The 25,203-nt window shown below is 40.9% G+C and overlaps 1 protein-coding gene and 1 long non-coding RNA gene across 3 annotated transcripts in view; one reads left to right on the top strand and one right to left on the bottom strand.

Annotated features, from left to right (window-relative positions):
• The first annotated feature begins 828 nt into the window (after window positions 1-828).
• DYNLRB2 (dynein light chain roadblock-type 2) lies at window positions 829-12,137 on the top strand. 2 transcript variants are annotated; one of them, XM_034788751.1, is made up of 4 exons: window positions 829-946; window positions 1,517-1,592; window positions 6,720-6,887; window positions 9,332-12,137. In XM_034788751.1, exons 1-4 carry the CDS (start codon window positions 944-946, stop codon window positions 9,373-9,375), a joined length of 291 nt encoding a protein of 96 aa, XP_034644642.1. In that variant the 5' UTR covers window positions 829-943; the 3' UTR covers window positions 9,376-12,137. The 2 variants fall into 2 exon arrangements, with proteins under 2 accessions (XP_034644642.1, XP_034644643.1); XM_034788752.1 differs by lacking the exon at window positions 829-946 and adding an exon at window positions 1,204-1,287.
• Window positions 1,263-25,203, bottom strand: part of LOC117886722 — a 183,544-nt gene continuing 159,603 nt past the window's right edge. Inside the window, exon 3 of the long non-coding RNA XR_004648044.1 lies at window positions 1,263-1,334. This is a non-coding gene — a long non-coding RNA (uncharacterized LOC117886722). The remainder of the gene's footprint in view (window positions 1,335-25,203) is intronic.

The following is a 25,203-nucleotide window of genomic DNA, read 5'->3' as shown; positions in this document are numbered from 1 at the left end:
TAACCACTGGGTGTGTTTGTTTCGTTGTGGGGAATGGTGGTGGGGTGTTTTGTCTGTGTTGGGTTTGTTGGGGGGATAGTGCTGGTGGTTTTTGTCTGGGTTGGTTACTTTCATTGGGGGCTAGGTTTCTGGGGGGCATGGTGGTGGGGTGTTTTGTCTGGGGTTGGTGTGTTAGTTTCATTGGGTGGTGGGGTTTGTTGAGCTTTTGTTGGGGTTGGTTGGGTGTCAGTTTCATTGGGTGGTTGGGTGTGGTGGGGGATGGTGGTGGTTTTCGTCTGGGTTGGTTGGGTGTGTTAGTTTCATTGGGTGGTGGGGTTTGGTGGAGGTGGGTTTTGTCTGGGTTGGTTGGGTGTGTTAGTTTCATTGGGTGGTGGGGGATGATGGTGGTGGTTTTGTCTGGGTTGGTTGGTTGGGTGGGTGTGTTAGTTTCATTGGGTGGTGGGGTTTGGTGGGGGATGATGGTGGTGGTTTTGTCTGGGTTGGTTGGGTGTGTTAGTTTCATTGGATGGTGGGGTTTGTCTGAGGTGGGTTTTTTCTTCGAGGAGCTGCGTTTCCAGGGGGGTTGTTTGTTTAACAAAGACAGTCTGCTGCTGACAGCTGCTCCGCCCGCAGGGAGCTGTCCGGGGCCCCACCGCCCTGAGCGCAGCTCGCCCCCGGCTGCGGGGCCACAGCAAAGACAAGGGGCCGCTGGGGCGAGTCGCTGGAGGGGTCACACGCGCCGCGCTGCGGGGCCGGGACACGCGGAGCGGGGCCTGGGGCGGCGGCGGGAGCCGGGGAGGGGAGGGGGTTTGCGCGGGCGGGCAGCGGGGCTGTCCCTTTCCCCTCCCCCCGCAGCTCCCGCACTTCCGCTCCCAGCAGCGCTTCCGGCCCTGCCCCCATAGCAACCGTTGCGAGGAGGAAGTCCAGGTCTCACGCTGGTGACTCCTCCTGCGCGTCCCTGGCCATGGTAACGGGGTGGGAGCGGGGCGTGAGGGGCGCTGGGCGGCCGCAGTGTCAGGGCTGCGAGGCACTGAGCAGCTGTCTGGGGGGAGCACTGGGGGGGTCACTCGGCAGCTCTGTGGGGGCACAGCGGTCACTATAACACTCTATTACCCAGTGCTGGGCCTTCTTTTTTCTCCATTTCCCCATGGGGAGTGCCCGCCCAGATCCCCTTCCTTTGGGTGAGGAAAGCCCCACTGAGAGTCTTTGACCCCTCTGCCAAACTAGAGCACCCTACAGATGCCATTGCCCCTGAAGGGCACCTGCAATGGGATGCTGCTTACCTGGTCCGCGCTAGTCACTGCGGGGGTAAATGCTGCTGGACGGATCCTCGTGTTTTGGCACGCAGCACTTTTCTGCGGGGAGGAAAACCAAGAAGCTAGTCAGCCCTCAGTAGGGATCCATGGGTGTAAAGGAGGGGAGGGATACCCCCCCCCCCACACACACACACATTTTGATGTGAGAGCTGGCACACAATTGTATTACAGACTGTTAATTTACTTTACTTGACTGATTTCATTTTTTTTTTTTTAAATAGGCAGAAGTAGAGGAAACACTAAAGAGGATTCAGGCACACAAAGGGGTTATTGGAACTATTGTTGTAAATGCAGAAGGTAAATATACTGCAGTTTAGAAATCCAAAATAAACTTCAGAGAGGCACTGGATGTAACCACTTAAATCATTGCAATATAGCCCGTGTTATTAAACAATGTAACCACTTTACAATATTTTGCAAAAATGTAATCATTATAGGTTAGACTTTCAAAACTGATACATGCAAACCCAGATTTGTGCAGCAAAAATGCATGCACTTCTGTAAATCTGATTTTCTATTTTTAATATCCTGCAGCTTCTTTAATTCAAGATACTGAAAGTTAGACACATCGCAAATTCCAGAATTTTGTGAATTAGGAATTAAGTGGAGACGCACTTGTTAAAAATGCATCACATTTTGTTATTTTTGTCAACTGTAGTTCTATTTTTATAATACTTTGTAGTCTGCTAGTCAATATTAATATCTGCATTGTTGCTGCTGCTGTGTTGGTCCCAGGATATTAGAGAGATGAGGTAGGTAAGATAGTTGCTTTTATTGGAGAAGCTTTGGGGCTTACACAGATCTTTTCTTCAGGTCTGAGAAACTTAATATTAATATTTATAGTCGGAGACCTTGCTACAGCATCTGCCATTAAGTCTTGCTGAGAGTTGGTCAGAGACCACCATTTTTGTATGGCTTTTTAAAGTGTGCTGTTTAGCTAAATGTGGGTTAGCAAAATTCAACCATATGATGTAGAGTTGAAAGGCCAGACTTACAGTACTGGATGGTTGGCCCTTGGCATAGCTCAGAAGGTGAAGAGGGAGCAGTAAGCAGCCCCTCTTAGAATCATTCCTCTGTTTCATACCAACTTGTTTCACATTATAATATTTTAAAAGAAAATACATTAGAAACTCACTTTCTCCTCCCAAAAAAGACAAAAATATTGAGAGAAAAATACCCCACAGCCAGAAATTAGGCTTAGCCTGTTGGGCAACAGCCTCAGGGCTGCTCTAACTTCAACCATTTCAGAGGTCTCCTTGGCTTATCGGGGATTTGGTGGAAATAGTGGCTCCTGTGTTATGCTACCTGGTCCTTAAGTAGAGGGCTGCAAGTGGGGATGAGCAGGGCATGGCATGTAGTCAGATATATCAGTCCTGTGCTCCTGGAGAAATCCCCAGTTGTTCACTTAAGCCTGTTTGTGGGGCCAAGGTTCTGACCCAGAATATTTTTATTCTAGTCTCTCCCTCCCCCAAGAAAAAACACTGCATTAAATAGTTGAATATACTGTGGTAATGCTCTGACAATCCCCTGTCACTTTCACAATCCCAATAAACCCAGTATCTATCTGTTGCCCTAGTAGCAGTTCAACAACAGAAGGGAGAAAAACCAAGAGGGAATTAGAAGTGCTCTTTCAGAGGTTGGTAAATCTTGATAATTAATTTACATGCCTGGACAGGTCAAAGATGGTTCACCAGGTCACAGAATAGCTGTTGCAAGTCAAAAGAGAAATGCATGCACTGACATTAACAGTAATTGAACAATTGTATTGTGCCTGTGCATATTTGTGTCTTTCTATTAACAGTTTACTAGCTTCATGGTACAATTTGGTTTTAGGACGACTGTTTAGAAATAATACTATGTGATTTGGTCCAGTGAGCAATTATGCCCTGATTAACTTGCACACTTAAACTATGGACAAAAACAACCATTTAAATGGTGATGGAAGTATGACTGATCAGTGTTTGGAATTTGCAGATTAATTGATTGTTTTAGTTTTTTTATGGACGAACAAATTAAACATCCATCCATAATATTTGAATAGGAAAATAACCCCAATATTTTTAAAACTTTGTTAATTTCAAGAGCAGTATTGCTTAAAATGTTGCCTACTTTATGCAAACAATATTTTTTTCATTTTTGTTGTCTTAAATTTTTAGAGGAAGAATGTTTTCTTTATTCAGATTATGGAAATTTGAGTTTCTGCTTTGTCTTTTTAAATATTGTGAATCTTGTTTGCATGAAAGAAAGCTCACTTCTCAGCATAGCTTCATCGACATAATACAAGTACAGTATGCTTTCTCTCTCAGATCTGCTAATGCACCTCATCTTCACCTACACTTTTAGGCAGGCTCTTATGTCATTGTTTAGAGGTTATCATGGTTGCAGTATCTTTAAAGATTAAGAGTACAATCATCATCAGCTTCCTGTTCTTGGGTCTCAGTTTCCTTGCACAGGCAGATCAGAACACTTTATCTCTCTGGTTTGACCCATTGGGGCACTGATAGATGAGCATGAGGCCCTCCCTGTGTTCTGTTCCAACTGCCATCTCCTCACCTCCCTTTAGAATCTTTTTTGGCCAGAGTCAATCAAGGATCTCCCAGGACATGTGCATTTACTTCAGAGATGTTGCATCCAATTATACTTTTCACCAGGTGTCTACATTTTTCTAAAGAGATTAAGGTGCCTATTTTTTAAACAAAACAAACTTGTTTTCATCTTTCTTTTAAAGTGGTTAACAATGTAAATAAAATGGTGATAAAATTCTTGAAATAAGCACATAATATTGAACATCCTGTTAAAATAATATGTAGTAGAGTTAATTTAAGAAAAGAGTACAGTTTGTTACACCTGATAGAGCTGTTTGAATTAAAAATGTTTCCAGATTGATTCTGTCTTTCACACATATAAGATCACTAGTTTAAAAATTATCTGCCCTGGTGGTTTCTCTGTTAATATCCAGTTTGTTCCACAAACTGAGCATCAGTTCCTTTTAATCTAGGGAAGTCACTAATGTCAACCATTCATTTTCAGGTTATTTTTGGCCAGACATTTCACTTTATTTACATCTTTAGAGGCTGACAGATTTTATTAAAGATGCTGAGTTTGTTGGAATAGTCATTTGGTTTCAAGATCATATAAACTTGATATTTTTATTCATTGCTGCTTTTTAAGTGACTGTTGCCCTATCTACACAATATGTGATTATGCAGATGTTCTCTCACTAAGGTAGTGCCTGAGAGCACCTGTCTTTGTCCTTATTAAATCCCTGAGTTCAGTTTCAACGTACTAAGGTTTCATAGATATGAGAGAGAGAATATATTTATTCCATCATCCTGTTATATCCTCTCGCAGTGAAAGATTTTCCTTGAACTGGATAATCAAAAATTGAGATCATTTTGGGTTTAAATTGCTCAAGGAATGCTTTTCTAAAGAAATTAGGAAATAGTTTAAAAGATCTAATTCCGGGGTCAGCAACGTTCAGCACACGGCTTGCCAGGGTAAGTACCATAGCAGGCCGGGCCAGTTTATTTACCTGCTGACGTGGCAGGTTTGGCCGATCGTGGCCCCTACTGGCCGCGGTTCGCCGTCCCGGGCCAATGGGGGTGTCAGGAAGCGCCGTGGGCCGAGGGATGTGCTGGCTGCGGTTTCCCGCCGCCCCCATTGGCCCGGGACGGAGAACTGCGGCCAGAGGGGGCCGTGATCGGCCGAACCTGCCACGTCAGCAGGTAAATAAACTGGCCCGGCCCGCTAGGGTGCTTACCCTGGCGAGCCACGTGCCGAACGTTGCCGACCTCTGATTTAACTCTTAGGAACTTTTTTCCAAATATTTGTCCTCAATGTTCACTTTATCACTTTCATCCCATTGTTCCCTTTTGTATTTTCACTTCTTTCTTCATATATCACCCTTCAAATATATTTGAAAGTTGTTATATTCCTTCAATACTTTTTAGCCAAGATTTACAATATTCGTATTTTTAATCTTTCCTCATAAATCAATCACTCCTTCCTCTTCAATTTTAATTGCTCCTTTCTGGATTATTTACAATGTCAAAATGTTTTGTGGCATTGGGATATGCAAAATTCTACCCATTATTTAGGAGCTGTACCATCATCAGTGTATAAATAGGGAGTATTGTCTCACGGGCTTGTAACATGATGCCTCTGGAAGCAGTCCAAAAGCAAGGTAGCTTTTTTTAAGTGAAGCAAAAATATTAAGCCCTAATAGTTTTGAGTTTTGCAGTTACACCATAATTGTAAAGACATCTTTTGTTCTGACTGCATAGTCTATCAATATGGAAATTATTATTTGACAGAAGATTACAGTTAATTCATCAAAATGGATGTTGATGTTACATTGTCAGACTTTTAGTAGTAGCTTGGATCCATATATTGTCAAACATTCATAATATTTTGGATCCATATAATGTGGACTATCTATTGTCAGCATGTTGTATTGCAATTTTAAAAGAGCAGTTCTAGAAGGTGCAATATGCTCACCAAATGAAATACACCATTTTACAAGAGTCTCCTTTGGTATTTGACAGAAATTATAAATTTCCAATCCTATTCCATCCTTAAACATGTAAAATGCTTATTATATACAGTTGGCTAAAATGATTGTTAGATGGTTATATTTAAAATACACATAGTAAAAATATATAAAAAGCAGCAACATTTAATGTAATCTTAAAGAGATGAGCCAATGAAACTTGTAAGTACTATGGGCTAGATTTTTAAAGGTATTTAGGTGTCTAAAGATGTAGACAGACACCTAGTGAGATTTTTTCAAAAGTTTCTAGGCATCTAACTGCCATTGACTTCAGGTTCAGAGATCCTTTTTGAAATTTGGCTGTATGTATTGTAAGGCTAATATTTTGTCACAGATATTTTTAGTAATAGTCAGGGACAGGTCACGGGCAATAAATAAAAAAAAAAAAATCACGGAAGCCAGTGACCTGTCTGTGACTTTTACTAAAAATAGCCATGGCAAATGGGGAGCTCAAATGCAGGGTCTGCACTGTGCCCACAGAGGCTGGGCAGCTTCAGGGTCCTGCTCCGAGCGGGCCCCCACTGTCCACAGCAACCAGGAACTCCCAGGGTCCCCTTGATACCCACATAGCTCAGAGCTCTGGGGTACCCCCCCAGGCAGCAGGGGTACCCCGCAGCTCCCCACCGCCATGAGCTGCTGAGGCTGAATTCACGGAGGTCACTGGAAGTCACTGATTCTGTGATTTCTGGGACCTCCGTGAAAAAATCGTAGCCTTATGTATTAGTATTAAGCAATGTAATTGTTTTTCCTATACAATATACAACCCAAAATATAATGAAAAATTTCTATCTTGTTCTGTTTGCCACTTTGTTAATGTGACAGACAATACAAGAATTTAATAATAAAATTGCTTTAATATGCCTGTTTGTTTGCAGGAATTCCAATCAGAACAACCCTCGATAACTCTACAACAGTACAATATGCAGGTCTTCTTCATCAGCTCACAATGAAAGCGAGGAGCACAGTGAGAGATATAGATCCTCAGAATGATCTAACCTTTCTTCGGATCAGATCAAAGAAACATGAAATCATGGTAGCCCCAGGTAATTTAAGATTTCTATTCCTAAAATATTGTTAAAATTTTGTGTGTGCTGTAAGTTTCTCAAAGCACAAAGCTACTGTAGAACAGGTATATGATATATGAAAACAAAAGTATAAGAGGTAACTTCTTGCTTTTGCTATAAGTCCTTTACATTTGGATAGGGTGCACATAATATTGTTCACTTCTTTTGTCTAAATAGACAGCTACACTAGCATCTTGATGCACAAGGATTATAGCATACGAGACTTGAGCAAGAAGGTAAGACCAGATCTCACAGAAATGTAGGTCTAAGGGACCTCAAGAAGTCATCAAATCCAGCCTCCTGCACTTAGGCTGGACCAAGTATCCCTGACAACTGTTTGTCCAACCTGTTCTTAAAAACCTGCAGTGACTGGGATTCCCACACCTCCCTTGGAAGCCTATTCCAGAGCTTAACTACCCTTATAATTATGTAGTTTTTCCTAATAGCTAACCTAAATCTCCCTGGCTGCAAATTAAGCCCATTACTTCTTGTCCTATCTTCAGTGGACATGGATAAATATTGCTCACTCTTCCCTTTTTAACAGCCTTTAACACATTTTGAAGACTTATCAGTTCTCCCCTCAGTCTTCTTTTCTCAAGACTAAACATGACCAGTTTTTTTAACCTTTCCTCATAGGTCAGATTTTCTAAACAATCTTTTTTTTTTTTTTTCTCTCTCCCCTGGACTTTCTTCAATTTGTTCACATCTTTCCTAAGCTGCAGTGCCCAGAACTGGACACAGTACTACAGTGGAAGCTTCACCAATGCTGAGTAGAATGGGACAGTCACTTCATGTATCTTATTTACAACACTCCCGTTGGAGCTAATTAGCTTTTAGTAAACATGGCAAATGTGTTCACTTTTTTCACAACAAATACCAAACGAACCACTAATGATCATCCATCTATTGTTTCTAAGAACAGATTTTTCACTTGATACTGTACAGTATGTACCAAGCTTCTCATTGTTCATAAGAGGGTTTCTTTTACAATATACCCTGTTTCCCCGAAAATAAGACATCCTCCGAAAATAAGGCCTACTTACAGTTTTGCCTCTCGTTGTAATATAAGGCATCCCCCCGATAATAAGACCTCCCCGATAATAAGGCAAAAAAATGTGTACCGTATTCTTCTTCATTGAAAAATAAGACATCCCCTGAAAATAAGACCTAGCGCATCTTTGGGAGCAAAAATTAATATAAGACACTGTCTTATTTTCGGGGAAACAGGGTAGTAGGTCGTTGATCACACAGGTAGTATTAGCACCATTAATATAACAATTATGATTGAATTACTTATTTGTCAATAAGAGAAACTTGTCTAAAACTATTTATTTGTCTTGTTCATCTTAAGTACAAATGTTTTGGATTTGCTTTGGGTTGTTTTCCCCTAATTAATATGGATAAGGGGCCAGATCCGTAGCTATGGCCAAGGAGCATACACCACAAATTGAGGCAGCCGGAATGGGGAGTGCAAAGGTGCTGTGACACTGGGCGTGTGCTAGACTGGTACCCCAGCATATATTATGCTGGCTGCCAACCACCCCAATGGGTAAAAATACCAGCTGAAAATGTGTAGCGTATAAAGAAGACCCAACCATGCCCCTAATGTTGTCAGTAGGGAGGGAGATGGCATTGGATTCACTATACTTGTATTGCCATAATACCCCTTTCACTGAGGTAATCCTCACAGTGCCAGATATACTGATTCTGTCGTCAGATTCCACCGGCAGCACAGTGCAAAGTGGCTGCACTGATGCCACTGATCTCACTGTTCCTACTAGCAATCATAAGTAACTCCAGTGAAGACAATACAGTTACATTGGTGTAAAACCAATATAATCAGAATCTGGCCCTGTTACTTTAAGTGATAGCAATTAGTTGACAATTAATAGTAAAAGACTGAAATCATTTTTGTCAAGCATGTTGTAAGGCAGGGGTCGGCAACGTTCGGCACGCGGCTCGCCAGGGTAAGCACCCTAGCGGGCCGGGCCAGTTTACTTACCTGCTGACGCGGCAGGTTCTGTCGATCACAGCCCCCACTCGCCGCAGTTCGCTGTCCCGGGCCAATGGGGGCGGCGGGAAGCGGCGCGGGCCGAGGGATGTGCTGGCCGTGGCTTCCCGCCGCCCCCATTGGCCCGGGATGGCAAACCCCGCGGCCAGTGGGGGGGCCACGATCGGCCGAACCTGCCGCGTCAGCAGGTAAATAAACTGGCCCGGCCCGCTAGGGTGCTTACCCTGGCGAGCCCCATGCCAAACGTTGCCGACCCGTTTTAGGGTATAAATTAAAAAGTTCCTTTCTGTTAAGATAGGAATAAATCAATCAGGGCAAACTACCAGTAGCCAGATGTTAATATTTCTGTAATATTTTAATTGTTCTTTTTTCTTGATGATTTTGATTAAAATATTCTTGTCTCTCTTCACAGATAAGGAGTATCTTCTAATTGTTATTCAGAACCCATGTGAATAGACTTGCCGCAACAATATTTTTAGAGACACCAATGCAGCTGTACTTTTTAAAGTAATAATCCTTTATTGATATTTATTTTCAAACATACCACTAAGTTCTTACATAATGTATGTAACTTGTCATTGCTGAAACTTTTCCAAGCTAATATTCTCAGTTGTTGCTGTACTTTAACTTATGCTTGAGCAAAACAAACATTGTATGTGTAGATAAATACTCAGAAGAGCAACAATAGAACAAAATATTTAAAAAACTTTTGTTAATGGATTTTCTGGCTAATTCTTGTAACTAAAAAATTCTCTTTACATCACAAGTTTAGATGTTTTTTTTTTTAAGCAGCAATCACATTTCATGGAAATTAGTAACTTGTGTATGTACTTGTAACTGTACCCATATAAACTCAAGAATACAGGGTTAAATAGGTTACTAATCTCAGTTCCATTGAGGTAAAAAGGACTGTGTTCTGTCTCTGTAATTTCTGCATTTTGATCATTCTAAAGAAATAATTTTACTTCCACCTTATGCTATCTTAAGTGCCCTTCAATTTCTAATGAACAAATGAATCACAACAGCTTCAGTTAAATATTTTAAAGCTAATGCTGAAGAAAGGTCTAGATGAAGAGAATGGCCCTTCCACCTTGAATTAATGCAAAACTGTTATTAATTTGTGTTTACTGGCAATTCAAAATAGTGCCTCTAAGTAAACTCATCAGAACTCTTGATAAAACACTCAAATGTGTCCACCTTCAGATCCAGCATGTACTGAATACAGCGAGCCATTTCTTCCAGCATATTTTGCAACACTGCCACAGATCTTGCAGTTCTCTCCAAAATTGGAAACCTGTTCAGACCATTGTTTTAAATCAGACACTTAAAGTGTATGTAGATTTTCACGTTACTAATGATTCTTTAATTTTAAAGTTGAAACTTTTCCAGCATCACTAGGTCAAGAACAGTTTTTTTTAATGCTGATATTTCATCATAGGGCAGGGGGTGGGAACAGTCTGGAAATTGGGAGAAGAAAAAATAAGTGGTAGGAAGTCTGGCTAAAGAGACCCAGGGAGAAAATGAATCCAGTTGCTTGGGAATAATAGAAGCCAAAGGGGTGGTTATTGATGGTACAGCCACAGTATCATACCTGCTTGCTGGGTGACAGTTGAAAATATGAATGGCTGTCATGAAAAGGACCATTACATGGAAATAAATATAGCAAATCAATATCTTTACATATTGAAGTAAAATAAAGCAGAGCATATGTTTGAACATTAGTAATGTATTCTGTGCTGTACAAGAAAACACTCCCTACTTCCTATAGTCTTTCATCTAAATTATTAACTCTAAATTATTTAAAATGACAACAGTTCATTAGTGAATGTTGGCAAATATAGCCATACTGTACCAAAACTAAGTTTTCCATTTATCAACTTCCCTAGTTCTGCGGTACTAATGCTTCTTAACAGCAAACCAGTCATTGTCAAATGTCTAACTTTTATTCTATAAAAAAAAAAATACTTTGGCATTTTGTGGGATATCCTGTGTAACAAGTCAAAGTCAGTGTGTCTGGCTTTCCTTTCACTCTAGTTAGCATCTGGACTAATTCTACTAAAATTGACAGTCACAGCAGTGTTGAAGGGAGGAGATTTAGCCCCATTCTTCTTATTTGTCTATTTTAGATTAATTTTCTTTTTTGTTCACAAATAACTAAATTAATATCCAATATATTGTTTTTGCATTATATTACTCCAGCAAAATGCTGAAGTTAGTCCTTACTGTGTAATATTTTCTAACTTGTCAAAAATATCATACATGGCATCACCTCTTAACAACTTCCAGCGCCATGAAAAATGTCCTTCAGTCAGACACGGCAGTACTCTCGTGCATAGAGAAAAGCTTTGTACATGGCAATATTTGTTCTTCACTTTTTTTAATCTTTCTTTTGTGTGGGTAAATTTCTTTTCCAGACTTTAATCTGATATTATTGAAGCAACTGATGATCACTTTGGTTTGGGTCCCAATTTATCAAAGCACTTGAAGGGGTTAAGTTCATCCCTATTCAATAGTGTATTTAAGTTCAAAGTTACATTTAAGCATGGATTTAAGGCCAGTTGAAATTAGACTTAAGCCCATGTTCAAAAGTAAGCACAGACTTAATTGCCAAAAAGGGGCTTCAATGTACAGAAATGGCCTATAAGTCAGTATATGCAATCTTCAAATGTCCAAATAATGCCCACAAATTCATTCCCATCACAACTCATGTTAGAAGCCCTGGGAGTCATGGCTGCAGATCTGAGGGCAAAGTCTTGTCTCCTGTTGGCTGTGTAACCAGTGACAATTGCAGTGAAACTGCAGGCTGAGTTCTGTTCCTTAGTGTACTGTAGAGTCTTTACCAAGGCTCCTTACAAGCTGTGCAAGTATATGCAGTATTAGCAACAACCTCATTACAGAAGATAAATATATAATGAAATATCCTGCCATTTGTATTTCTATTAGAAAAGCTACTGGATAGCTGTGGTTTTTCAACAGACAAAGGTAAAAATTGTGTGAGTATCCATAATCTCAATGGAATCTGCTGTCAGTAGATTCATCTGAACAAAGGTGGGCAGTAATAGAAAGAAAAGCAGAATCAAAGAATGAGAAAGTAATTTTAAAATTACAGTATGAAACTACACCTCTACCCCGATATAATGCGGTCGTGGGGAGCCAAAAATCCCTACCGTGTTATAGATGAAATGCCATTATATGGGGATAGCGATGGCAGGGCTCCAGCGGTGATTTAAAGGGCCCGGGGATCCCCGCAGCAGCCGGAGCCCCGGGCCCTTTAAATTGCTGGGGAGCCCCGCTGCTGCAGCGGCAGGGTTCCAGCGGTGATTTAAAGGGCTCCCTACGGGGAGCCCAGGCCCTTTAAATCGTCATCCAAGCCCCGCTGCCGCAGCCTCGGGGTAGCAGCGGCAGGGCTCCAGCGGTGATTTAAAGGGCCGGGGCTCCCCGCAGCAGCACCGCCGGAGCCCCACTGCTACCGCGCTATATGCAAACCCATGTTATATCTGGTCACGTTATAGCAGGGTAGAGGTGTATTACTTAAGACTGCTCAGGCTATGGTGAAGTTGGTGTTTATGTGATAGAACCACCAGTGTAATCTCTACCAGCCAATTGTATTTAAAATCCTGATAACATTTAACCAGGAGAAAAAGATAATTTCAGTGACATCCATAGTATTCTTTAAAAGACTAATTTTCTGGACAATCATTGGCTGATGGACTAAACTAGCATGTTCTGAGTTAATCAAAATGCTGCTTTTCTCTGAGCAACAATTACTCTATTGTTCCAACATCCATCTGACAAAATGATATCAACATCACACATTTGGGATGATAAAAATAAACTCTTTTAATTGCAATAGAAATCTGTCACCGGATCATTCTCCCACTTTAAAAATACAGTAAACATCTTGGCTTTGCCTCAACATTTATTTCTGACTAATGTATAAGCTCTCCTGAGACACCACCTAGTGCCAGTCATCTGTCCCATTTACAATAATAATACAAGCCAGTTGTTTATCTGCTTCAGGTTTTGCTTATCTGCCACTTAGCATGAACATCTTTGATCAATATATTTGCATATTGTAGTTTGTTACAAAGTGGGCTGTGGGCATGCGTAATTCAGCTGGATGAGATATGCACTTAATGAGTTAGTGTACATTACATTCTGCATGTAGAAATATTCAGGTCACACATTTTTCAAATGTACTTTCAGCTCAACCTTTCTGAATTTTAGGTAGATGTGGTTTAACATGAGTAAAGCATTGTTAGAATTCTTCTTTAGGAATCGATGAATGAATGATTCACAAACTCCCTACAAGTGACAAAAAGTACATGATCTAATTGATTGTCATCTGATTTGTCACCTCTGCAGATCTGTAGGAATTTACAAGTCACCCCTCTTGCCAAAACAAAAACAGTGCATCTTTATGCTACAGAAGATTTTTAAAAGGCATTTAGTAGTGTAAAAGAGGGTATTAAATATTCAGTCACAGCAGGCTAAAAAGTCCCATATTTGCTAACAGAATTGACTGTGTTCATAGATCATATAGAAAGCACCAAAAACATAAATTGCAATTCCCCTAACTCAATAATATTTCAGTGCCAGTGACTAAGCTTTCAGATCTTTGTTTTTTGTTATGTGTTACTAATACTCACCCGTCTAAATCCCAGTGAAAAAAATTTCACGTGTGCTGAAGATATCTCTTTTATAAGCACACAAATTAGAACTCTTCAGAAAGCTTGCTTTTAACATCAGTTCTGTATAGTGTTCTCTTATTTCACATCCTGCTGTAAATTTCACCTAACAAGGTGAGCTATTTGGACAACACCAGATTCCCTGAAGGGACATTGTCTGATCATAAATATTAATAATAATGAACTTGAAAAGGCCAGCTTAATAAAATACCTGAAAATGCAATTAGACACCATTACTATTACTGCCAAGAGTTATGCAGCTGGTTTCAATGTTACATGGCAACGGCAGCATTTTCAGTTGATGTAGGCTTTCCCTAATTCAGGGACAAGTCCTGCCTCTATTACGTGCATCAGTAGTCCCTAACAGCAGATATAGCTGCTGGACTGGCCCCATAGAAAAAAACAGACTATAAATATACTGGTGGTTGCCCTTTTATTATGTTCTGTTTACCATGTTATTGTCTAGAGATTGGTATTACCTGGGCTGCAAAATAATTTTTGGAATCTCAGGCAGTCAAATTAGAGGAGTCATCAGTAGTACAATAATTTTTTGTTCTCTTTTCCTGGACAAATTAAAACACACAGTTGTATCGGTTACTAGAGAGATTTAGGTCACAACAACAAGGCTCAGTTGTATGACTTTGCCGTGGCCTTGGGAGCAAGGGTGACAAATACTCTTGCGAGATTGCATTGGGTGTTTCACACCTCACTTGATGATTTGGAGCTCTTCTTGAATCATACCATGGATATTTTTCAAAGAAAATCAGCATTTGGCTTGATTCACCTTTCACTTGCATTGGTTCTGCACCATTGATTTCAATGGAATTATCCTCAATTTACTAGTAGGGAGGGAGGCCACTCTGCCTCTTGTATTGGGTGGTCACACTGGCGGGGCTAAGTTGTAAGTGGTCTATAGGTCTGGGCCCATCTAACAGAGGCAAACAAGAAATAATAGTCAGGTGCTCATGTTCCCACCCTTGGGCGGAGCAGAGCACGGAGGAGACTAGCTCGCAGCCCCTCAGCTGCGGTCAGTACTTAACAGTTTGGCGCTCTAGTCCTTTGAGCAGGGCCGAGCAGAGAGCAGGCTGTAGCCTAAGCCTCCTGGCCAAGACAGCCAGCTAACACACGGACAGTCTGGGGCTCGAGCCCTTTGGGTGGGGCAGAGCTTTAGCCTCAGCTTGTGGGCCAAGGCAGCCAGCAAACACACACAGCCTGAAGCTCTAGCCCGTTGGATGGGCAGAGCAGGAGGCAGGCTCTAGCCCAGGGGTCAGCAACCTTTCAGAAGCGGTGTGCCGAATCTTCACTTAGTCACTTTAACTTAAGGTTTCGCGTGCCGGTAATACATTTAACGTTTTTTAGAAGGTCTCTCTCTATAAGTCTATATTATATAACTAAACTATTGTTGTATGTAAAGTAAACAAGGTTTTCAAAATGTTTAAGACGCTTAATTTAAAATTAAATTAAAATGCTGATCTTACGCCACCGGCCCACTCAGCCCACTGCTGGTCTGGGGTTCTGTTCACCTAGTTTGGCAGCAGGCTGAGCGGGGCCTGCGGGACCCCGGCTGGTAAGGGGCCAGCAACCAGGATCCTAGACTGGGAATGTGGGGGCAGGGGTGCCGGAGCTCCCATTTGGTGCTCCGAGTGGTGGTGGAGATGTGGGGGGGTGCAAGAGTCAGGGCATGGGATGTAGGGGCTGGGTATGTGTGGGGGATGCAGGAATCAGAACAGGGGCTGGAGGTGTGTAAGAGGCTGCAAGGGTCAGGGCAGAGGGCTGGGTGTGTGTGAGGGGGGTGCAGGGTTCAGGACAGAAGCCTGGCTGTGTTGAGGCGGGTGCAGGGGTCAGGGCAGAAGGCTGTGCGGGGGATTCAGGGGTCAGGGCAGAGGGCTGGGTGTGTGGAGGGGGGGTTCAGGGCAGGGACATCAGACCGGGGGTGCAGGTGGGAACGTGGGGGGTGCAGGAGCTCCCGTTTGGTGCTCAGGGTGGGAGTTGGATGTGGGGGAGGGGGTGCAAGAGTCATGGCATGGGGTGTGGGGGCGCTGGGTATGTGTGGGGGGTGCAGGAGTCAGAACGGGAGCTGGAGGTGTGTGAAGGGGTGCAGGGGTCAGGGCAGAGGTCTGGGTGTGTGTGAGGGGGTGCAGGGGTCAGGGCAGAGGGCTGGAGGTGTGTGAAGGGGTGCAGGGGTCAGGGCAGAGGGCTGGGTGTGGGGGGGGTTCATGGTTTTAAGGGGAAATCTCAAATTTCATGTACATGAAGATCAATTTTTGCATTAAAGTACACAATTTGAAAAGAAAACATGTTAATAAGCACTTGTTTAGTTACTGCACTTGACAGTCTGGCCACTAGATGGCAGATAACAGAAAGAACAAATAGTTAACCCTTAGTTGACCAGATAAGCAGGAAAATGGTACTGCTCTATAAGATGACAGGTTTCACATCCACAGACAATGAAATACACTTCCTTCCAAAGTCCTCAAAAAGTCTCTCTTGGTCTTTATTTGCAGACTATATACCACGACAACCCAAGACCCCTAATAAAATAAACAACAGCAAATGCTCTTTCTTCCCCTTGCAGAAAGGATGTGTCAAAACGTAGGAAGAAAGCATCTTCCTAACCTCCTGGCCACACCCCTTGTAGTCCCAACTGGTCTCCACAACAAGGTAATCGGTCTCAGCTGAGCACAGGCTGATTTCTCCCATGGCCAGATTTCTCAACAGTGAGAGAAAATGCCTGACAAAGCTCTCCTAAAGAACAGAGGTTTAACCATCAACCTGCCAGCTATGGTGTGGAAGTCTGTGACTCCTCCCTCCTCCCACCACTCATCCATCACAAGCACAATAAAGAAAAAAGAAATCAAATCCAAACAGCAGTGACAATATAAGTGGTATGATTAATTAAACTAATAGTATCAGGAGAATATAACGGCACATTCACAGCCCCATTTTCAAATGGGCACCTCCACATTTGCAAGTACATCAGTTTGTGAGCTACAGTCTCTGTACTTGGTGCCTGCAAATGCTAATTTCTACATACTACTGCCTATTTTGTGAGCACATTTGCAATGCCTGAATACAAATTTCCATAAGCAAACGCAAGATTTGGAGCACACAAACTTGTTTGTTCAAATAGGCCCATTATATTTTGTTTAAAAATAGTTCGTCCTAAATGTAACTATGTCATTAATATTTATGAAAAGTCAAAAGGTGAACTTGAAAACGCTTCCCTCCATCACATTAATGATGGCAAATTCTGATGTACCATAGCATAAGTGAAGTGTGACGGATTGTTAATAATGTGTGTACTAGTTGAATAGAACTATGAACATGACCATCAAAAGTGTAAGATCTCAGCCAAAATAAACAGTGAAACTAGGTTAATATAGGTCTTCCTTAACTATGGCCCAGGTTCCATTTAAATAGAACATGACTAAATAAAGTGAAATTCTTGTCCTATTCTTCAGGTGGCAATTTTACTCATTCTTTCATTTTCCTGCCTCTATGGAAGACAAAGTAGAATGTCAGACCTATGTATTGTCTTTTGAGCATCTGAGACTACTGCTCTATATACATCCGAGTGCCCTGAAACTGATCTACCTCACTGTGTAAGGGTTTAGCTTCTATATTTGCAATTGCACATACACAGCCTATAGTTATTCATGCCTTTGTCGCCTGTCAGCTGAACTATACAATTCAGTATGCTGAAGCCTTCAGCACTTAGGAAACTCCAACTAGCACAGAATGCTGCAGTGAATCTCCTCAGCAACATAGACTACTGCGAACACATCAATCCTGTCCTCCTGCTCTCCTCACAGTCTTCCCATAGGATTTAGAACCAAGTTCAAGGTCTTGGTCCTTATCTTCAAGTTGCTCTATGGCCTGAGTCCAGGATATCTAAAAGACTGCCTAAAGCTCCAGGAGAAAGACCTTAGTTGACAATTCTACTCCCCTGGCAGTGAAACTCAACAATAAAAGTAAAGCTTGTGGGGGTGGGGAGGGAGGAGACAGAACTTTCTCTGGGGGCAGCCTGAGGCTGTGGAAAGATTTCCCCCAAGAACTAAGGACCATCGCAAACCTCACCTCCTTCCACTCCAAGTGCAAGGTGAATTTCTTTGACCTGGCCTTCTCTAACATAAACACATAGCAGCAGGGATATTTGTATTAAACAAGCAAACCAACCCACCAAATAAGACATTCCACTGCAATGCTTCTCCCCCTGGAGAGAGGATGAGTGAAGCAACAAGTGATGGATGTGTCGTCACTCTGCTTGATGCACTACTGGAAGGTGCTCAGAGACTGCAGCAATAACAGTGGTATAAGAATACAGATGGCCAAGACCAATTTACTTCCAGAGGAGTTTTGTCTGAATAAGGACTATAGGATTGAGGGCCTGATTAAAGATCATGGGAATCTTTCCATTTAATGGGAGTCTTTCCATTGTCTTCAGTGGGCTTTGGATCAGACTCTTGGTCTGGTCCACAAGGTGTGTTTGTGGTGAGGCTACACACACATACACACACACACAAATACACAAACACTAGCATATTGTTACATGATATCACACTCTGAATCTCTCTATTATCGGAGCTAAAACCCAATACCCTGTTCTCTTTTGGAGTAACAAAAATGCTATTTTTCCAAGTCAATTATCACATTTCTTTACAATTATTTTAAATTACTCCAATCCTACTGAAAGGTGCCACACTCATAACACTGGAGTCTGAAGAATCCTCCTTAGTCCATACAATAGGTTTAGTAAGGGCAGCCACAGTGCCCTACACCAACCCACAAACATGCAGGGACCAGCTATGTATGTGTGTGTGGACAGTTCGGTTTCCTTGCCAGTTCAATCCCTGGTGCCTCCACTGAAACCCCAAACAAGGGTGCCAACAAGTGCCAAGCATAGTAAAAGATTACATCACAAAACACAAAGCTCTAACATCACTGCAAACCTGGGCACCTTTTTGTACAGACTCTGGGCCTGATTTTGATCTTGTCTTCATTGGAGTTACCTCTGCTTTATACTGGCGTAAGTGAGATCAGAATCAGGTTCCTTTTGATATAAAAATCTTTCACGGTTTAACTTCAACTGTATTTCTGTCTTACTTTGTAAGTGCACCAGTAGATATGCAATGAACAGACACTATCCACGATCCACTGCTGTTTGAGTATGGATTTGCAATTAGCCATCCAAGATTCAGTAACTGATTCAACACTTTGAACCATGTAAAGCATAAACCTTGCCCACTTACATATCCACTAAATCAATTATCTGGTGATTCATTCATCTGCTGTAAAAACAATTACTTCTGCATATTAAACTCAAGAGCTACATACTACATTATCTTCATCAGAAGTTGATACTGTGACATGCCAAGATTTAATTTTTGCCCAACAGAAACACAGCATAAAGCTGACTGTGTGTATTAATATGTTGCATAATATTACCAGACCAGTCTACTGCTTAAAGTCTTTTACACCATATTCTCCGCCAACCCCCAATACAGCCTGAGCAGCATTCCCATCAGCCTCAGAATACACAGGTTTATGTATTGCAGTTATAGAATTTGCCATTTAAATACGGAGCTTATTTTGGAATCTCTCTCTTGGGAAATGTATAGTGTTGTGTTTAATTTCATTAATAATTTTTAATAGATTATGAAGTTTTCTCTGTTCAGCATGCTCTGAAAATGTTAAATAACAAACAGTTCCAACATCAGAATATATATGTGTTGGCTGAGCAATAGACATTATCTACTTATGTTGTTAAATATAGGAAAGAACAATTATGAATCCTGTGCGTAGGAAATTTTTAATACTATAGCACACAGGAAATCTTAGTAAATAGGCTTATAATGCATTATTCATTACAGACTGTCCTTGAACAATGAATCAGAGTTCCCATGACTACAGGATAAAGCCAACTAATGCTATGAGTCCAAGAATATGCTCCAGCATATCTACCCTTTTAAGTCACCCCATAACTAGATAACAGTGCAAGCTATTGGTATTATTCATTAAAAAATGACTAAACATGGGTCAAAAGGTCTGGGTAAATGTGATCATCCCTATGTCAAGTATCTTTCCAAACCAAAACCAATATAAGCAAGTGTAATAGGTATCGAGAATGGAGTTCCACTAACAGCTTGTGATGTAGCTGTGTATGCATCACTTGCTTCCAAAGCGGTCAGAGCCTGGGAGGATGGCTAAAAGCAGCATGGTCCAGTGGACTCCACAGACTAAGACTCAGGAGACCTGGGGTCCTATTCCTAACTCTGCCAATGACCTGCTGTGGCCCCTTGTACCAATCACTTCCCTTCTCTGTACCTGTTTCCCCTCGTCTACTTGGATTGTAAACTTTTCAGGACAGGGATTGCCGTTTAATATGTGTTTGTTCAATGCATAGCACAATGATGTTTGATTAGAGCCACTGAGCATTACTGCAATGCAAACTATAAAGATCAGCCCAGCAAGACCCTGTGGCCACTGACATTATGGGACAGAGGGAAATTTTCAGAAGTGCCTAAATCACTTAGTAGCCTAAGTCTCATTGACTTCTATATCTCTATTTAGGAGACTAAGTCATTTACACAATTTTGAAAATTTTAGCCCCGATTTTGAAATCCTGAACTTAGAATTTGAAACTGCAATTAGTAGGCAAAAATATTTGTGGATACTAGTTTGCACGCAGTTTAGGCCAATGAGATGGCTAAGTACTCATATGAAGTGTGTGAGACCTATATATTATAGAACTGTTTGTTTTAGTATCTGTTTATGTTAGCTCCAAAGAGCCCAACTGCATATTTATATTCAATTATTTTCACACTCCCAGACAGTCTCTGCTGAGGAACATTTGCCCTGGCCTGTTATTAGAAATAATCGCTATAAATGAATTTTTTGCTGATTTTTCCAATCCACGAATACAGTGAAAATCAATATGCAATCATTATTCCCAGAGTAAACCTGAATGGTTCATGATGTGTTGAGGACCCGCATCTCTATCTCACACACAAACAAACACAGGCCATAGTAGCAGGGTTTAAGTGTTCATTTCCCCCCATTTTGGATTGTTACATTAATTATTACCATTCTGTGGTGAATGGTAAGTTCACAGCTTTCCTTCTTATAGCCCTTGTGCTTGTGATCATTTCTACCTCTGAAACTACGGCAATTGGCTGCTCACAAGTGTGGTTCTGTTCTCATTAATATGCTCGCTTCCTGTGTCACTTGTTCATTTCAGCGGGTTTGTTTCAGACTTTTCTTTCTGTCTTTATTGGAGTGTTTGGCTAATATCTATTTACAATCTTGGTCAGACAGCAGAGCAGCAAACAAAAAAGCAGGAAGATAAGATATAAAATAAAAGAGGACAGGTAATTCTCAGACCACAAACAATCCCTTTTAACAACCTCCACTTAGAAACCAAGATCTGAACAACAACATTATTATTATTCTATCTTTGTATAGCATCATCTCTGTGCCCGGTGCATTCAAGTAGTAAAGTGACACAGTCCCTGACCAAAAGAATTGAAAATCCAAGGACCAGATTCTGATCCCCTTGCTGATGTTGAATGTAGTCCCTCATGGAAGTCAATGGGACTATTGTAGAGTCAAGTGCTACACATCATGATTAAAGGTAGTAGAATCAGCATTAAATGTCTGATTCTGACACCCTTATCCATTCCTGTGTAATACTTTACTCCAGGAGTCATGGCGACAAGTAAATTTTATTTTGCATATAATTTTTCACACAAACTAGTTATTTCTGAGGTCTTTGTCACTGTCAAATCAATTTTAAAAAAATGAAGAAAAGAGAAGTGAAAGAAAGGAGAGCACTTTCTATCCAGATTCATCTGTTCCCTTTTAAGAATCTAAATAGCTAATCATGAGTGCAGAATGTTTTCAATCCACAAAATCCCAGATAAGTGGGGGCACCTTTGGCGCAGCTTTAAAGTAATCCTTCTATGCAATTCAAAGGTAACAGTATTTTGTATAGCTTGTGCACTGTGAGAATTATGCATCATGTGGGTGGCTGAGCAGACTTCCAAAGGCCACGGAGAGCCACCACTCTTCAAAATTAAGTACCATTGCCATTCTCTCGTTTCTGTTCGCAAGCGTCAAAGCTATTACACTCATTGGTAGGGTGAAGGCCCGACTGTATTCTCAGTGAAGTCAAAGAAGGTTTGACCATTGACTTCAAGCAGCCTCAGGCCACACAGGCTTGAAAAGCAGTTTTCAAGTTCCAGCTATTTGTTTCTCCAGCACCACGCTAGAAAGAAAACAACATCTGAAACACCCAAGGATTTGTATTTAGAGCAGTTCTGCATAAAAAGTGGAAAGCTCAACTTAAAGGAATATTAAATTTGAGTCAGAGCCGAAGACATGTAAGGCAATTTCAGCTTGATACAGTTTGAAATGGCAATATTATAAACCCTGTGGAAATGAAGTTTCTAATGCAAATGGCCGATGCTTTAAACTCCCATGGCACTGCTGCAATGAAGAAACAAGAGGTTACAAACATCAGATTTTTTCCTTGTTTAGTTGACATTACTCAGATAAATATTATCATAACCACCAATTGTACATTTCTCCTGGGCCTTCCATTCTCCCGCTCCACACATTAGCCTTTAATGATTAAAACCATCTCATTACTGAATAGATGGAGTTATCCAAAAATCTGTTTAAACATTTTCACAAGCTTTTTTGTTTAAAGCACTGATTTGCCACTATGTCAATGAATGCACCTCTTGATCATTTTACTGACTAATAGCAGCAACGCGGACTTTTAAACTTGACAGATGTCAGCTTAGCATCCTATTGAGAAGATAATCATGTGTAACTTTTGCTATAACTAAGTAAATTGCAGTAAACAGGAAGCATAAAATAGCTGTCTGTAAACATAGCAAGCAACTACTCTAAAACAAAGTCCATGGCTTTCAAAGATCCTGCATGTCATTTTATTCACTGATCTGAAACCAAGGCAAGTTATCACCTCATGCACAAGCACTAAACTGGATGTTTATTAGCTGAGTTTCATACTTTATATTATGATCAGAATTGTAGTTCTAGAAAAATAAAATGCTAATTCAGACTAGAGCGATCTGAATAAATTATAGCAATTATTCTATAATATTAATTTTGCATTTTCATCTATCTGTGACCTTTCTGCAAACAGATTATAATCTTTTTTAGATTTGTTCATTATTCATAATGTTCACCAAATAATTCCTTCTTATGGTGCTTGCTCTGTAGTTGGTTTGTGAGCAGTTTGTTACAAGTGTTTGACATTCAAAATGTGAGTTATTTTGACTGGACACTTGGTCAAATGATATGTCTAACCAGTTATTTGCGTATGCAATTATCATGCATGTATCTGCATGCAAAAAAAGGAAAAGAGAAAGGAAGTTTAAACCTGAATCCAGATGTTAAAAATCACAAAAGTTTTTTTTAAAAAATGCTGAATTACAATCAAACTATTATAATTTTTTTTAATGACCAAGATCTGGTTTCATTTTTTGATAGTGAGATAGCTGGAAACTGGATGAGGGAATGTGAAAACTCAGACATCTGGCATCATTCAGTAGAGTGCTACTAAGAAGAGAAATATATACAAGCAAAGGGAAAACCAAAAACACAGGATCCTAGAGCATCTGCAATTTATGAGACTAAACTGGACCACTCATGAGTTGCTGCTATAAACATTCAGCAATGACCACTAGATGTATCATTAAACAGTCTCTGCTTTTTCCTCCCATGAATCAAGACTTTCCAGCCTATGTACATTTGAAAGAGTAGAGAAAGTCCCCTAGGAAGAGAACGACAAGTTTTTAGAATATGAAAAGGAAATGAGGATGGAAGAGAAATTACTGAATTCCAGTCTCTCATGTGAAACAGTAAACCAGGTGATCAAAATCAAAAGACAAATTGTCAGCTGGCATTTTAAATACTGAGATGCCAGTTATGAAGTCCATAGGAAGATATACAGCCAGGCTGACAAAAAACAGGTTCACTCTAGAGGTGGTCCTGTCAGAAACTCTTTGTTTACACAGACATGCTCCTGATATCCTGAAAGCGATGAGTATTCAGAGTGCCTGATTCTAATCTCACTTGTAATGTCAGAGTGATTCCACTAAAGTGAATGGAGTAACTCTGGATTTAGAGTGTTCTTGCCCCAGTGACTTTTACTCCTCAGTGAGATTTCAGGGGAGCAGGGCTTTTAGCCTGGGGGGACATATATTCCAGAATTATTATACTTAAAGCTATAACCATCTTATCACATATGTTAGAAATCAAATAACAGATTCCTAAATCACCCTTTTACAGCTCTGACTCTGTAAAAAGCCTGCTCTCAGTCCAAAACAGCATCTTAGGAAAAATCATATGGCTATAACTGCCAGAGACAGAGAAATGTTCATTTCTATATTATAGGCTATTGTATGGTGTATTGACTTCAATGGGGCAAGGAGTTCACCCATTGTAGATTGTTTCTTATCACTGCTCTCTACTGGAAGTCATGCAAGACTTGCAGAAATGCCAAAAGCCCTAATACTGCTACAGCTGTGGTTCAAGAGTTAGGAACCTGGAGTAAAATAAGTCCTGAGCAGCATTCGCACTTAGGTCCATGAGACCCTAACTGGAACTTAGCATGAATCCCAGTACAGAAAACATCTGTCTTTGATGTGTACATTTCTTTCATTTTGCTAGCAATAGCATGTGCTGTCATGAAGCTAACTGCTTTGGACACCATTTGTCATAATGATGTTTGTTTCACCGCAATAGTAGCGATGGTACAAAACTGTGACTCCTCCTGGCAGCTCAGCAATACTGTGGCCTCTACCGAAGGTCCTGGGATGCTGCAAACATTCTACAAGACAGATGATAGCTACAGACTGTCCTTCCTCGTTGACCTTCAGCAGCATTGCAAAGCTGTTAGTGGCTTCATATTGTTCAGACATTCATTCGAGCTTAAAGTGGGTGGAGTTCCACCTGTTCAGGACGTGCTGTTTAACACAGTACAGGGAAGGTATTTTTCATTGACAGAGCGTGACCAGCTAGTATGGAAGAAGCAAATTAAGCTTAGATTTTCTTTGCAATGGCCGGCATGTTACTCACATTTATTTCCTGTCGAAGAAACTGTGCACAATCAAAATAAAGCACAGGGCAAAAGCTGTAGCACAGATAAATTGCTCTGTCTTTGGTTGTCTGTAGTGGTGGTGTAGCCATGCTGGTCCCAGGATATTAGAGAGATAAGGTGGGTGAAGTAATAATTTTTATGGGACAAACTTCTTTTGGCGAAAGAGACAAGCTTTTCAGCTTACACATAGCTCTTCTTCAAGTCCTGAATAAAACATATTACCTCACCCACTTTGTCTGGCCTTGGTGCCAGTCAGCAGCCAGACCTTAAAGTAGTCTCCAAGACGTGCTAAGTCTGTTATTGCATTTGCCCCACTTTAAGTCTTGCATTTTGACAACTCTGAGTTCTGTTACATTCTCTTATACATATATCTTATGTGTAAATCCCTTATGCTTAATCTGTCCCAACTTGTATTTAGCTTAGGCACTCTGGTCCTCAAACCTGAAGAAGAGATTTATGAAGCTCAAA

This window comes from Trachemys scripta, chromosome 13 (genome assembly GCF_013100865.1).
Source record: "Trachemys scripta elegans isolate TJP31775 chromosome 13, CAS_Tse_1.0, whole genome shotgun sequence".
Lineage (NCBI taxonomy): Eukaryota > Metazoa > Chordata > Testudines > Emydidae > Trachemys > Trachemys scripta.
The sequence above is the reverse complement of the archived record's forward strand: the minus strand, read 5'-3'. Positions and strand labels throughout refer to the sequence as shown.